Genomic DNA, 16,903 nt, shown 5'->3' on the forward strand with positions numbered 1-16,903 from the left:
CAGATTGTATAGTCTTATGTGAGAAAATAGCCTTTCAATTATAATTTTCTATGGCCTCTTCCAAGACTTTATTGGTGTGTATATGTCCTGATATGATAGGTGAACCTTCACTATATGGACAAAAGTATTGGGCCATACCTTGTATCTTCAAATTCTGGTGTTTTCAGTCACGTTGTCACAGGTCCATAAAATCAAGATTTTTGCCATTCAGTCTGCCTTTACAAACATTTGTGAGAGAATGGGTAATTCACCGATGCTGCTGTAATAGGATGCCACTGCAACAAGTCATAAAGGTCTATTCTCCTACATGTTCCACAATCAACTTCATTGGTACAGAACATGTGAAGTTACAGGGCAGCGTCGTCTAGTCCTCAGTCACCAACGCTCTACTGATTCACTGACTGCTGAGTTCCAAACCATTTTTGGTATTAACATGAGCACAAGGAACTTCATTGAGTGGGCTTCTAAGGCTAAGTAGCTCCTGTAGGTGTAATCAGTAGGTTGCCCAGTACTTTTGTCTATGTAGTGTATCTTTTCAAGAAGATCAGAGTGTTGTACAAAAGGAGGATTAGAAAAAAAAAGAATAGATAAGAAATAAGTGAAATATATCTTAGTAGGTGCTAAACATACACAGTCATGGACAAAAAAGATACAGACAGACTCAAATGCTAGTAAGTAAAAATAAGTTTAATGGTGCATTCCTGAAGAAGTTGGTAGTCCCAGTCAGAACTTTTTGTGGAATGCCCCCTTAACTTCAATTTTCCTCTCGGAAAGTCTTACCATAACACCCTGAGGTGGTAAATCCAATCCAGTTAGCAATCCAAGATGGCGGCACTGAACATAAACCGTAGTAAAACTGTAAACATTTCATTTGTACTGCCACTGTTATGTATTATTGACTCACTAAATGAGCCATATGTAGAGCACTAACCAGACTCTGTCTATTAATGTGTTTTTTAAGTGCAAAGTCTCATGCAGTCTTGTGCTGTTTTGCTAGTGATGCTATGAACCAAAACAAGTTTTTTCTCGCCTTTTCTGGAATGCGCTCCAAGGTATCTGGAATGCGGTATGGGCATAATTTTAAAAGACTCAAAAGAAAGGAGAAAATTTGACTTTGAAGGGAATGCTGTTACACAGTTTGGGGGTAAACACAGAGAGGACACGGTCTCCTCTGGGTTTAAATCTAGAGTGGGGGAAAGCCAGAAGCATCTGACCGGAGGGACCTGGAAACTGAATAGGGTTGTAGGGGTCAGCGATGTAAGAAGGAGTCAAGCCATGAGAGGATTTGTAAACAAGCAGCCAGTGGAGAGAAGCTACCAGAGGTGCAATATGATCTCTTTTTTCGTGTGTCTATGAGGACCCCAGCAGCAGCATTATGGACAGGCTGTAGACGGGACTGAGAGGACTGACTGAGACCAGAGTAAAGTGAAATGCACTAGTCTAAGCAAATGAATCTCAATTTTGCAATGTCTCAGAAAAAAAATCTGTTTTATTGTCAACAGCTAAAGGAAATTCTGTTAAGAATTGGATGCCCTCAAAGCGTATGATGATTTTATCCATCCTGGGATTGAGGACACGATATAGTTGAATATCATCAGCAAAGCAGTGAAAGGAGATATCGTGTTTACTGATGATTTGACCCAAAGCAAGCACTTTCTGATTGCCAAGTGTGAGCGTGCACTGCTCGGTCGGCAGGTCCACTTTCAAAAGCACCAAGATGGTGGAGGTCAAAGTGCTCATCTCAAAGCACGTGTGATATCCTGGTTGCTACATCAATCATTTATATGCAGTCTGGGTTTATAATGTTTAGTAGTTCCCCCTTTTCACTTGAGCTTGTTTGTCATTAGTTTGATGGCTATTTGCTCACAGACTAAACAGCTTTAACCTGATGATAAAACTTTATATACGCAACTGCCAACGTTGTTACAGTTCATCCTGAGGTTAACATCTATACAGTGTGAGTGCTGCGATTCAAATTTAATGCATGGGAATCCATCTAACATGTGCAAAGACGAAAAAAAATGGATAAACTTCCAAACCTATAAACATAAATGTTTAGTTGTTGAGGTACTTTAGTCTAGGGGACGGCTGAAGTAGTCAAACATCCTGAGTTTGTCTCTTCATGCCATATAACACGGCTCACCGTGGATCTTACAGTTAAGTCTCAGATAACAGTCTCACCTTTTAATTACATGAAAAAAGAATAAGCAGTTTAAGATTATTATTGATTGGCTTTTTTAAGCAGTTTTATGGAATTAGCATTTAATAAGACATCATAAATCTCTTGTTCAGCTCCTCCCTAACATCTAGGTAACCCAGAGCCAGAGTGAGGCAACATGAGCTACAGCCACTGCTGTTAGAGTTTCCATCCCCGGGATACCCAGGGGGCCTTGGCTGTAACAATTTGGCTGACAGCGTCTATACACAAAACAGCAATTGATGCATTTATTTTCCACAGTCACAGCACGACAGAACGTATTTCCCCAGTCATCCGTACTGCACACATTATGTATGGCGCTGGACACAATATACTGCCCCTCCCTCTCTCCTCTGCAGCAGTCCACTTATTCAGAGCCCATGACAAGCCACATCTGCAGCAGCAGTCACTAGCAGCATATCTGTGTTAAATTAGAGAACAACATTGCCATAACAGTCGCGCAGCAGATTTAACCCGGCTTCCACCCTTGAGGCCTTAAAGTGGCAGGCCAAAAAGTTCTCTCTCTGTCTCTGCTTTTCTTTCCTCCTTCCCTTCATTAAAGCAGTGTGTTCACATGCATTAGTAAATAAATTTCCTTGGCCAGAAGCATTTTAATGTTCCAGTGGGCTAAGGAGACAAGCCTCCTGGAAAATGTGGAGCTCTTGAAAAACTCATGTTTGTGAAATCACATCCGTGCGGCAGTATTGTTTAATGTGCATGGGAGGGGGGGCAGAAAATGTAGGAATCTGTTATAGTCCACGATTATTTTCATGCGTGTTTGTGCTGAGTCGTGAAGTGACGAGTAGCCTAAACACTTAAGTGGCACAGCTGAGTTGCTTGTTTTCCTTGTGTGTCTGGCTTCACACGTCATCAAGGGCCCCACACGTCGCCCTTCATTCTCAGAAAGACCTCCCAAGATGGTGCAGATGACACGCGGTGATCTTAAGAAACTCAATTTAGTCAGAAAATAAATCTTGAGACTTTAGAGGCAAATGTAATAACAGAGGAGAGTTGGGCTACGATCTCTTTCAAAACAAAACAGACACACACACACACAAAAAAAATATTTAAGAACCATCTCTCCTTGGAATATGTTTCCTCCTTTTCTGTCTCCATCTGGTGCTAAAGTTATTACAAGCTACCACGAGCGGCGATAACCGCTATCTTTGGAAGAACGACTCCGTTTGAGAGAGGAGCAGTGAATGATGCTCAGATGTGAACGAGAGAAATGAGTGAAGCCGCCTGTCTTTCATTTGTTCCACAGTGGCCGCCTGCGCCCCTGCAGCTATCTCTCAGTGATGCATTCCACTGTATTTCTATTGGCCACAAGTGGCTCCATTAATGAAGCGCATTAGTCCTGGGTGTGAATGCGCTCCTGCAGAGAGAATGAGTGCAGGGATGGGGCGCAGGTAGAATAAGCACTGGTAGAAAAGAGCTTTTTTGGAGTGTGATGTATATATATGATGGAGGACTCGTCTTTAAGAAGAAAAAAACCAAGGAGAAATATTGCTCTGCCATCACAAAAGAGACAAGGAGAGCAGAGCACTGAAGTGCAGGGCTCCTTAGCTGAAAGGGGAGGAGCACGAGAAGGTGAAAGCAGAATAGGAGGATTGTGTGGATTTGTCAAAGGATTCAAAACGCACTGCTCCAGACGTTAGCATCACAGAAATCCCAGTTCATTAACAGGCCGAGTGAGCGGTCATTGATTCATTGATAAAATGATTCTCAAGGGATGCGGTTGGCATGACGATGAGGAGCGTCACGTGATCCTGCCATTCAGCGTCACTTTGCGATCCGTGCCGTTAGCTTTTCTGAGGAGCCGATAAAATGATAATAGCGTCGAGGAGGCCCTCGGTGGCTCCGCTGCCTCATATCACGCTCAGTCATCTTCACACTCAGTAAAGTCAGCACATTTCTGCTGCCATTAAATTTACTATGGCTCATTGGGGATTGACACTGCACAACATCAGTGTCATTGGAATGCCTTGTGAAATTCAAGAAAGACTCACTTCTTCATGCTGGAAACAATCATTATTGCTAAATGCTCTGTTTAAATGACTGGCATTACATGCTTGAAAGTTACTATCATTCACCTCACATCGTCGAAGAACTAATAATTTTTTTTTTCCCAGAAGTCTACACTTCATGAGGCAAAAGCATAATTGTTACCGCTAATGACTTTGCAGCTTTTATTCCATCTCATATACTCGCAGGTTCACGATGGGGGGGGGGGGACACTGGTTGCGGTGACCCCCCCCCCCCCCCATAACTAGAGGCAAGAATTTATTTACTCCAATATTCAGTAGTGTGAGCTGATTTAAAAATGCACAGCAGAGAGCTTTTCACTGAATTACACCGTAGGCTATGAGGGGAGTGATGGGAAATTTTAATGAGGACTCAGTAAAAAAAAAAGAAAAAAAAGAAAATCACATGCCTGCAGATTATTTGTGATTCATGTTACTGGTGTTCTGTAGAAGATATAAATAATATATATAATTAATTATTATATATATAATATTTGATTAATACTAAAACACAAAAAAAATCTTGCAGTGCACCAAAAAAAAAAATATGCGCAGTCACACAAAGAAACTCAAATGCAGATACTATTTTTATACCTTATAATTAATGTCTTCCAAGAATGTTAGCACTTATTATTTTGTGGTACACTAATGTGCCACTTTAAATCATGTGAGAATTTTTTTTGTCTTAATGGCTTCAGAAGTTGTTGCTCAAACCGCTACGTAGGTCTCTTCGATTCAGCGTGTGACTTCAGAGCCACGGCAGGTCACCGAAAGCTGCTTTACATTCACTCCATATACCCATACATTATATCAGTGCCTCCACTGCTGTGGGTATTTTCTACGATTATCATGCCATATCATTCAGCACTACCCGTAGCTTAATGGATTTTGAAATGTGACATGAGGGCAAAAAGCAGCTCAGTAAATCGAGCAGAATTCATCGGGGATTTTATGCACGCGCATGTATATCAACACATTTTGCACGTGAGTAAATCCTTTAGAGTGGCTTAAAGGTGCAAGTTGTTCTTCAAAAGAGGTTTCAAAACAACAGTTTGTTTTTTCTGTTTTTTTTAGGACATCATAGAATTGGTAATCTCTCCCACTTGGAGGGGGAATTGCTTTACTTCTTGAAGGTCTTTCGGACCACATTTGGCTTATATTTTTCCCAAAGCAATTATAGACTGGGTGAATTTAGTTGTCTTGCGCTCTCCGCGGTGGGCTGTGGAGAGCACTATGTTTTTTTTTTCTTTTTTTTCCCTTTTATTAACAGAGCTGGAGTATCTATGGGGAGTAGGTGCAGTGATGGTCAGAGACACAGCGTCCTCTGCTGGTGATGAGGAAAACGTTGTTTTCTGTCCCCTGTTTGTGAGATAAACAACACTGTCTAAGCAGGTGTGCATGTGCATTACCAATGTGTCTTTTTTGTGTGTTTTTCAGGTGTATGTGAATGCTCAGACTTCACCACCGGGACGACCTGTGAGCGCTGCCTGGATGGTTACTATGGCAACTCTTTGATTGGCACACCTGGTGATTGTCAGCCTTGCCCTTGCCCAGGCCAGATCAGCTGTGTCCAAATTGCAGAGACAGGACCGGTGGTCTGTACCAACTGCCCTGCAGGACAGACAGGTGACGTGAACAATTTAAACAAATTCGTATGGATGGGAAGCACACTGAGTAACGAGCTTTATGTCAAGATCAAAGCAGTCAGAGCGTCTCCACACGACAGCGTGATACTGAAAAGATGGTGGCTGTAGCGCACTCCACCTTAATTTGAGCTGAGGTCGGGTGACGGTGACCTCCAGCAGTGTTCTTTCTCATCTATTCATCTATTTCCTGCCCGTCTCTCTCTCACCTCATTCTCTGTGTAGGAATGCGCTGTCAGAGGTGTGAAGATGGCTACTATGGTGACCCCCTAGGGCTCTCAGGGGCAGCTCAGCCATGTGCGAGATGCAACTGCAATGGTAATGTGGACTTCAACGCGGTGGGAATATGTGACCACGTCACTGGGCGCTGTCTGAAGTGCCTGGGACACACGGAGGGAGATCACTGTGAACGCTGCCAGCAGGGTTTTTACGGCAACGCCCTGGACCAGACAGTGGGCCAGAAGTGCAAGTGTGAGTAACCGAGAGTGTGCCGGTAATTTATTATGACGCTACGATGTCAGTGCAAGATGAGCAATGAAAGATGGGTCTCCTGAAAGAGTTCCCCTGCACTTATAGATGTGTTTGGCTTGCTTCCCTTGGAAACATCCACTGCATTCAACCTTTTTTCCGGCAGTGTTGCATTTAAACTGTATCAGCATACAATTCATACTGTCATATTGTTGTGTTTACAACCAGAAAGCTAATGGACATATTCTACTAAAGGCTACTTGACCTTCAGGTTGGACTTTTAAAAAGAGGAAAAAATAGTCCATTCAAATTGCCTTCAATTCAAGAGTTCTATTTTGACAGGTATAGCTGTCTTGAGTCATGAAAGGCAAAAGCTGAAAATGGTTTGAACAAATGGCTGTGGGTCAGAAAGATAACACAAAAAAGAAGAGACTCGCTGGGCTGGGAGAATGGAAAGCGGGGGAAAAAAACTAACTGAAGTTACAAAAGCAGAAACAGTAATAGCTGTGACGTGTTTGTCCTTTGATTGTCTTATCCTTTTCTTATGCTTCATTCTACCACAGTTGAGCCTCTACAGAACAGAACAACACCACAGAGGGATATAGGACTTCTATTATTCTATTCTTTGTCTTTTCTTATTGTTTTCATAATGAATTGATAAACTGGGAAATGTAATATTTGGTTTGGCTGGTGACTGAAATCAAGCTGTATAACATAAACAAATCACTCATAACTGCAGATGTGAAAGCAAGATGTTGTGTTAGCTATTTGCTGATATATTACTATAATCATTTATAAAGGATGAGAAATGAAAATTAAAAAAAACACTTCAACCCTGTTATGTTATGATTGTTGCACAGGTTGGCCACCAGTGGCACTCTGCAGCTTCCCTGTTAGCAACATGTGTTTGGAACACGACGAACAAGTAACCCACATCTCCTATTGAGACAATAAAGATTCCAAAACACACGTTTTTGATCGATGTAAAGGTATCAAACTCTGCACTAAAATTGGTCTACACAAAGATGCATATCCCTAGATGTTTCTCCTGGATCATTGTGGCTTGTTCTTAAAATCAAAACTTTATTTATCTTTGTTCGTCATACTAGCCTATTTAAATAGATGACAAATACAAGAAATCCAGTGTGCCAGTTGAAGATATACAAAGTAGGCGTATCTTGTACCGCAAGCTGTTTGCAAGCTGCAAACAGATTTTTTTGTTTCAAGTTTTGTGTTTATTTCCTTTAGCATGCAGCTGCAGCTCTGCTGGAACATCTGGGCATGTAAATGAATGCCATTCTCAGACAGGAAATTGTCATTGCCTCAGTCATGTGACCGGACGGGATTGCAGTTATTGCGAAGTTGGCTTCTTCAACCTCCAACCAGGCATTGGATGTGAAATGTAAACAGATCCCCTGTGCGCTTCAGAGTTGATTTGTATGAAAAGCAGTAATAACTATTCTTAGAAGCAGACTCTATCATTAATGTGTCATTTTCCTGCCTTCCTCAGATGCAAATGTAATCCAATTGGCTCATCGTCACTGGCATGCCATCCAATCACAGGGCAGTGTGTGTGTCGCACAGGAGTGGAGGGGAGACTGTGTGATACTTGCCGTTTGGGCTTCTTTGGATTCTCATCACGAGGTTGCAGAGGTACAGTACTTTACTCAAGGCATCACAACTGCACTATGTGCCATCCTCTAATCCTCTAATACTTCCTCTAATACAGATCACACATGAAGGCATTTCTAACTCTATAAATGTTTATCTCTGTTGCTTCCCCGGCTCTGCCATCCCCTTGTGGTCCCATCTTGCCTCACCAAGCCTGTAACTGTGACCCGATGGGCTCCGTTTCTATGCAGTGTCGCAGTAACGGCACCTGCCACTGCCGCCAGGGCTTTGTGGGTTACAAGTGTGACAAATGTGAGTTAAACTATTTCCACAACAGAGCCACACACCAGTGCGAGGAATGCCCAGTTTGTTATGGCCTTGTCAAGAAACAGGTGGGTCTATGTTTCGTTAAATTGTTTATGTTCGTTAATATTTGCGTTTGGAAGAAAAACAAAAAATCAGGATTTTTTAAATTTTTACTGCTTCGAATGACAAATTAGGGCACAGCATATAAAAATAAGCATTTGTAGTCAAATGGCAAACATGATAGCAAAAAAGCTACACAAGTTGACTGTGTTGGGAATGTGTATTCCTTAAATCTGCTTTGCGTGGCTGGCCGTCACTGACGGCTGTAACTGGACACAAGCACTTGGTATTTGTAAGAGTGCCATCTGTTGGTCAGAAAGCATCATTGCAGGTAAAGATCGCCATACAAGACATTCAAGTTAGAATAAGGAAGAAATTATATGGGATGTCACAGTTAAAACGGGACCCAAGTTTACATACACTTCAACTGCCAAGATAATGTCTCTGAAAGTATGTGATGTTAGCATGACAGCTAGGATGGCCTAATACAGTGTTTCCCAGATAATCTTCCTGATCAATTCTCACGGCAGACCTATGTGCCGCGGCGCAGTGGTTGGAAAACACTGGCCTAATATATGAATAAGCATTTTTCACAGGATTGTGTGCAGCTAGGTGCTGCTAATGAAATGCATTTGACAGACATCATCAGCAGGTGTGAACACCTCTATAAAAGGAGGAGTTTTGAGAGTTTACTGGAGCATTCAGAGCGTCCCAGCAAATTCAACCCAAGGTCAAGTTGTGCAGTGCTGAGAAATTGCAAAAAAACCTGAGAGCTACATCTCAGGTGTCAGTTAGTATGTTAAATGTTAAAGTTCAAAATAGTACAATTTGTCTTAAGAGAGCTGTGCATATACCTGCAAACGACAAGCCAAAATTCCTCCACAAGGATGTGAGAGGCTGATAAAATCATACAGAACAAAAATCACGTCAATTTATTACTGCTAAAGGTGGATCTGGAGTGTACGAAGGACAGCACAGAGTCCTTTTCTCACGATAGTGTTTTTGTCCATCAATATTCATTCCTCTGTGAGCTCTATGTGGTCTCTACAAAAGAAAATGTCTTGCTATTTAATGCTCGATAGTTGGTTTAACTGTGTAATTTGATCTTTGGCAGGTTATTGGATAGATTTTTAACTTTTTTATTAAAAGTATCTGGCAATAATGACCCAATGAAAAACAATAATGTTGAGTTTTAATATAGTGCAAGGTTAATAAAGAAGTACAAATTAAAACCAGCTGCAGTTGGTCCTCGCAGTCCTGCTTTTCCTACTTAGGAAGCAGTAGACATCATGAATTGAATATGAATTCTTTTTTGTTTAGGAATGGACCTTTTTATCTGTGTTGACTCTGCAACTATTTAATCAATAATTTCTTCTACAAAATGTGAGATAATTCTGATCAGATTGAATGTACTTATGTGCATTTCTATAGCACTCTCTAGTTTTACTTATGACTCAAACCACTTAAAGACTGCGAGTCACATTTTAACCTTATATACATGCAGCGCTTTACTCTATAAACTTAAAACACTTTATCTCCTTCACGTTCAATTAACCTAACATGTCTTCAGACTTTAGGTGGAAGCAGGGCAAAAGCTACGCAGGCAAAAAGAGATCATGCAAACGCCACACACAAGCTTACTCTGAAGCAATATTGTAAACCACTGTAACTGCTGTGCCGACTGGAGCCTACAATTCAGTCTTAAAACACTCTAATAAAAGTGAAGTGTAGCATTTTACAAAATATCGCTTCAGTTTAGGTGTCAGTGTTTCAGACTATAGCTTTCTTGACCTTGCATTGGGTCTTTATTTTCTGCACCTTCCCACATTCTCACTATGTTCCTTGCAGGTCCGTGCACTAGTCCATATTATTGTTTTGCACACCTACGCAAGGTGTTTTTGGCACACTTTTAATGCGTGAGGGGCAATTTGATCCTGAAATAACACAGTCCCCATAGTACATCCTGCCTTTGTAGACCCTCATGGCAGCCATATGGCTCCTTTGTATTTGTAGATTGCAAGTAAACAGTGGCTGTGCAGTGAAACAGAAAAATGATCTCCCGCGCTGCTCCTCTCTGTCCCTTTAGATTTGTAGCAGCCCACGTCTGTATGCTAAGGTGCCGTGTCTCTGGATTTGCCTTCTGAGGACAATCCAATAGCGCAGATGTGTTCTTTCTGTTCTCTGTGCATTTTCTTGTTCCGGCTAAAGTGGCTGCATGTTCTCACCGGGCCGACTTGTACCTGTGTGAATGCATGCTGTGATTTCCACAGTGTTAGCGATTCAGTGAACATCCCAACCCTTGTCTGCTGCGAACACCTGCAATTACTCTCACTGTCCTGAGTCTCCCCCAGCTCTCGCTTTCTGCTGCTCGCGCTCTCTGTCTTTCCGCTCCTACTTTTCCTGTGGTTCAAACATAGAAAGGGGGGGAAAAAAGACTAACGAGCACAGAGAGAGAGAGGTTGAGAAAAGACAGAGACGTGCGAGGGACGATCAAGAACGGTGTGAAAAAGCCCGTGGATGACAGCAGAATTTAGAGGAGAATTTTATTTTATTTTTTATATATTTTTAAAATGGACGGGACTTGATTAAATGCAAGAATGAATAACTCAGAAAAAGCACTCACTGTTTTATCTGAGTGGTGTTAAGCTGACGAGGCCTTATTAATACACTGATGATTGCTCTCTAAAGTGATCGGCAAGAAATTCCTGCTAACACAGAACACACGTGATGTGCACACACGTGCACAACGTACGGCTACCAGCTTAACAAAAGGTGTAATCACAGCCAGATCGCAGGCTCTATTTATATAGCTCTGGACTATTTTTTAACTGCCGGGGTCAGCAAACTGTTGCCAATCACAGCACTTTTATTCCATTTTCAGACCCGGACTTCCATTCTCTAAGAAGTCTAATCTAGTTATCTGCAGAAATGCAGATATGCGGGGAATAGTGAGTGGATGCGGACATGAAAACAGTGTTCTGTGCTTATCCTGTTTTTGGTATTCATTTATTCATTGCTTTTGGTGAAATACTACATTTTGATGTTTTGGTGCACCAAGAATCTGAGTCCTATCTCAATCCTTGCATCTGAATAAATAAATACAGATGGAGGTAGATAGATATTCTGTTGTGGTGTTTTGTTTTTTTCAAGTGTTTTGTTTGGTTTTTCTTGCTTTTTTGTGTTTTTTGTGTTTTGTTTTTTTTTAAACCCGTATTCTCATTCACACCTTCGGTGAAAAATCTCGATGCTATTACAGGCGGAAAAGCTCAGGACTCGGCTGCAGGATTTGGAAAAGCTCCTGGCTCACTTTGATTGCAGAGGTAGATTCGGGAAGCGGCACCACCTGCTGAAGTATCACATGGCCAGGCTTTATGAGCATGAGCACCAAAGGGAGGATACTCTGCCCAATGCTCTGGAGGATTTTCTGGCCTTCCAAGGTATCAGCAGCCAGGAGCCGAGATAATTTCGCTGTCACTCCTTTTAATGTTTCCTCCGTGGTCGTGACATCTTGCGAGGCACTTGGCAGCCTTTGCCTTGTGAAACATGATGCTCGCTTAATGTGCCATTGTAACCGCTGTGTCACGCTTTGGCTATGAGATGATAACATGCCATATCAGTACATACAAGACCAGCCGCAGAAACTTGATGTGAAACCGCTCCCGGCGTTTCAAAAATCTGCTGCTGTTGCTCTGTGTCTGTCTCCTCCAGTGTGACTGGGCTACATATACAACGCAACAAAGCGATTAAATCAGGAAGCAAGGCGACAATGCAAACCTCTCCCAATTACTTTAACACAATGTTGATATATCCTCATTATCTTTGGAGGGGAAAAGGCTTACAGGCTCAGCTGCACAAGCCAAATGGAGACAAATCATAACAATATAGAACAGGGCGCCGTGTGACCAACTTAATCCCTGTTTATATGACAGCCAGGGCATCGCTAATCCCTGCTTATTATGATTATAGTTGCAATCATGATAACAGTTGCCCAACAATCGCCCTCCCATCACCCACGCTATATATACACACACACACGTTGTTACCAGTCGTGCTCTTTAAGGCACTGGATGGCCCAGTAATGATTTAATGAGTATGTGGAATCAACGGACTCGTTGTGTGGGCACACACAAGCTCCTTCCTTCTCATTTTATCAGACACGGAGTCAAAGCTACAAGTAAAGCATGTCCCAAAATGAAGCAACAAAGCGGACAGATTGTACTAATTGTTCTGTAAAATGCCTTTGCAGCCAGTTAAATTAGAAACACGACAGCAAACAAAGTGAAATTGCAAAAAAAAAATACGAGCATCTGGATAAATTTCCATATGGTTCTGCTTATTCTGACTACCGATATGTAGAATGGATGAGAGTCCTCACATGAATTAACACAGTAAATGAGGGAGCCGAGAATGAGAGATGTGTCAAAATACGGCTTTCCAGCTACAAAGAGTTGGAAGAATGGTGAAGAAATCCATGAAAGACTTAACATGGTTTTATTTGCTTTGTTCTTACAGAGGCACGGGAGGCCTTAATAAAACAATTTTCCTTGCTGGAAGCTTCTACAGGCACACTTTTAGCCCAGCTGCATGGCATTACATCTTCTTTGAACTGCAGCATCAGCATGACAGAGGAAGAGGGGAAGGAGAGGAGGAAGGATGAAAGCAGCGGGGCTGTGTGTCAGACCTTCACAGACACTCTACACATGATCAGAGTGTCTCAGAAACAACTGAAGCAGGCAACACAAGACCTGGACAATATGGTAGGTGACCTAAATGTACACTTTGTCCTCAGTATTGTAGCCACCTCAAACACTTAATCAGTTATGACTTGCTAGCACCACTTTGGACACCCTTTGGGTTTCCAAACTGCCTTAATTCTTTATAGCATAGATTCAACAAGGTGCTGGAAACGTTCCTTGGATTTTGTTCCATGAAGTGAATCTCCAGCCTCTGTTGGTACGAGGCAGGATGGATCCATCCTTTTATGTGGGCTACTCCAAAATCTGAGCCCACCATCCAGTTGCTGCAGCAGAAATTGAGACTCATCAGATCAGGAAATATAGTTGCTGCCTGACAAGCCTGTGTGAACTGTAGCCTCAGTTTTCCTGTGAGAGTTCACCCAGTGTGGTCTTCTGCTGCTGCAGCTCATCTGCTTCCAGTCTTGGCATGTTGTGTGTTAATAAAATAATTTCATTTTTGTCACCGACCTGTTTTTCCTGACAAATACAAGACAATAACTAAATAAAAACGAACACACAAGGAAGAAAACGATGATGACATTGATGATGATGACAATTTTGCTGAAAGGATTCTGGAGAGACAAGATCCAATCAGAACTAATTAAGTTGTGCAGGAAGGTGGAATGGGTTTTGGAAATGATCTAAACTGAAGTAATCTCCTTGTGCGGTAAGGTTAGAGAGAAGGATAGAAATCACGGAGGAAACTAACTTAAGATTCTGTCTACTAAAATCTTAATCTTTAGTTGACTAAAGCTAATAGAATTTAGATGCCTTAATTATGACTGAAACTAAATTAAATTGTAGTCCAAAGATTGACTAAAAAACTAAACAAACATTTGCTGTCAGAATTAACACTGCTACATACCTTTTTGTAATAAGAAGCTATTGGATTTTCTGTTGCCTTGAAGCAGCATGACCATTCGCCTCTGACCTCTGGCATGAATAAGGCATTTTCAAACCAGAGAGCTGTGTCTTACTGGAGTATTCTCTGTAAACCCTTGAGGCGATTGCTCAGGAAAAAATCCCAGTACATCAGGAGTTTGTAAAATACTCAGACCAGCTGATCTGGCACCAACAACCACACCACATTCAAAGTCTCTTAAATCACCTTTCTTCCCATTCTGATGTTTCATTTGATATTCAGCAGGTGGTGTTGACTATGACAATATGTCTAAATGCACTGACTTACTGCCATGTAATTGGCTGATTAGATGTGCACCTGTACCTAATAAAGTGGCCTGTGAGTGGGCTGTGAGTGTGTCACGACTAAAAATCTGATTATTTCCAGGATAAAAATAGAGTTTGTAGATTTAGAAACATTAACAAAAACACAGGTTCTGACAAGTGAAGGGGCGCTTATGGTGCTGCATCATGTCTAAGGTTTGTATTCAAGTGGGAACCGCTCGTAGCACTGACTATGCTAACTCTGCAGTACAAATTTCCTTCGGTTGTTTCTGTACAGTTTCACTGAAGAAAACTGATGACATGTGGATCTGAGCTATCCATCACAGACTTCATGAAGTAAATCAACCTGCAGCCATTGTTCAGCTGTGATGAATATTGCCGTGCCCCAGGTTTCCAGCAGAACAGCAGACCTAAGCATAACTATGCACTATTGTCAAATTTTAAATTGGTATTCTAAGTAAAGACTTAGGCTTTCTTAGTGCCAAATCATAGATATACCACTGGTTTTAAAGGGGTACTTCATAGCACTCTGTGTGGAAACGTTAGCACAAGCAGCAGGCCAGCATTGCAGAAACTTAACAAAATTAGTTAAACAAGACAAGATTTAGTTAAGATACTGCTAAGCTGAGTGGTTTCACAGCACCGGTAGTGGCCTTCACACCACAAAGGAAGAAAAAATGTCAAAATCAATAGTATGAGTGAATGATTGGGAGAAAAAGAAAGTCCCCTTTGCCAGTGAATCCAAATGTGAGCTTACATGAATGACATTAACAATAACAGATTCACCAAAGGTCAGCACAGCAGCATCAGCAAAGTCCTGCTTGTTTACTGTCTTTGCATAATTCATACTCGTTCTACTCAGTCTCACGGCACGTTTTCCACCGGTTATACACGACCCCTGTAGAGTGCCTGTGTGCCTCACAGTGAAAGCCCACTCCCAGTTAGATAACCAGTGATTTAACAAGGCGAGCTAGACAGAGAATAATACTGCAGTGTATCAAATGTGTAGCAAAGTTTGGTAGTGGGAATTTGAAATTGATCAAAAGTAGCCCTCCTTAGAACTTTTTGGAGGGAAGATTGACAAAAACAAGCAGTCCTAACATCAAACTAACCTCTTTGGAACATTTTTATTGTTATCTGGGTTAGAAGGTATTGCACATGATAGCTCAAGCATATGCTTATATTAAATCAAGTACTATAAATATTACTGTAAGCAATAATCAGTCTTTTATGCCATTGCATTATATACTGTGTGCTAGCATGCTGACACTGTATGTAGCATGTTTTTTTTTATTTTTTTTTTTATTGTCTTTAGTGTGGGAGGTTGCAGTTTACCTTGCTAGATGCTGCTCTTTTGTGTAGATCCACAAAGATTCCCCCCAGGCAAAACCATAACTCCACCCCCTCACACCCCCACCCTTCTCCATATGAGTGGCACACTCCTCCCTCTGAAACAAAAACCCAAAGATGTTGATGGACGCTAAAATTAACAACTTGTTCTTCACCTGCCTCAAGGCTTTTCACGGTCTCTTCATGACGCTTGCAGGAATTTATTATAGATACTCCTGCCATGTTATTTAGGTTTGGAGAGATGAGTGAGCTTGTTTTGCCAATATATAACTCTCTATTTCTGATTGCGTGTGTGTGTGTCCATTGTGCTTATCACCTGGGTATGCCTGAAGCAACAGCAATGTAATTTCATATTAATAAGCACAGCGGCCACCTCCCTTCCACTAAAATGAAGAAAAATGCTTGTGTGTCAATTGTTGATTCAGTTTGCCCGTTTTGTTTGCATTTTTTCAAATTGAATGCCACTCTGGGAAGGACTCTGGTTTCAACCGTATAAACACTACATTTATTAAGACAAAACTTCAGGCAATTTCAGACCTTTTTAGGACCCCTCCCCCCCATATGCCCCTGCTTTGAACCTGCTTGATTACATACATTTATATAAGGAGGTTCATTATATAAACATGCAAAAGTATTGAGTACTCTCCAGTGCAATATAACTTTCATGTCAGCTGATTCGCAATTGTATTACCTTACAGGCGTTACATTGTAAATATATCCCACACAGTAGGCACTCAATACAACAAAGCTCTAAGTATTCCATTACTGAGCTTCAAGCCTTATTTATAATGCTTTCTGTGTCCACCCACATCTTTAAAAAGACTGTCTTTGGACTCAAATGAGGCCATAATTACACTTTTTACTGCTATTTTATTAATAGTCTTGCATATTTGGGGTTCCAGCTATAAAACAAATCCCCCCCAACACCTTTTTGGACTCATATAATCATATCATCATCATCATCATCATGTGTTTACTTCTGTGTGTTCATTCTGGTAGTCCTGGCCTTGTTCTTACCAAATACATTGGACAAATTGATCCTGGTCTTATATGACCATCACTCCCCATGTTCATTAAACTTTTTTTTTCTTTTCCCTGTTTATTGTTAATTAAGTCAAATTTGATCTTGCGGTGTTGTGCCAGAGAGAAAGCAAGAGAGTTGCTTGCTCTCTGAGCTGTCACAGAAAATCAAATTTTTTACTGATAACCCATGTGCCAAGTCTGAAGGTTTCATTTATCTGGGGTTTTTTAGATTGTGTAAGTACTACCTCATTTAAAAGGATCCTGATTTGTAGTACTAGGGCATGTACTGTACCTCTGATT

The 16,903-nt window shown here is 41.3% G+C and overlaps 2 protein-coding genes across 3 annotated transcripts in view; both read left to right on the forward strand.

Annotated features, from left to right (window-relative positions):
* Positions 1–16,903, forward strand: part of lamc3 (laminin, gamma 3) — a 165,139-nt gene that overhangs the window by 134,750 nt on the left and 13,486 nt on the right. The window contains 7 exon segments of the mRNA XM_080876266.1: positions 5,659–5,847; positions 6,090–6,335; positions 7,581–7,734; positions 7,843–7,985; positions 8,157–8,335; positions 11,566–11,746; positions 12,822–13,066. Of these exon segments, the coding sequence (XP_080732392.1) occupies positions 5,659–5,847; positions 6,090–6,335; positions 7,581–7,734; positions 7,843–7,985; positions 8,157–8,335; positions 11,566–11,746; positions 12,822–13,066 (1,337 nt within the window).
* Positions 1–16,903, forward strand: part of LOC308392914 (uncharacterized protein) — a 160,258-nt gene that overhangs the window by 48,759 nt on the left and 94,596 nt on the right. The window lies entirely within an intron of this gene.

Source organism: Rhamphochromis sp. 'chilingali', assembly GCF_963969265.1.
Source record: "Rhamphochromis sp. 'chilingali' genome assembly, chromosome: 2".
Taxonomy (NCBI): Eukaryota; Metazoa; Chordata; class Actinopteri; order Cichliformes; family Cichlidae; genus Rhamphochromis; species Rhamphochromis sp. 'chilingali'.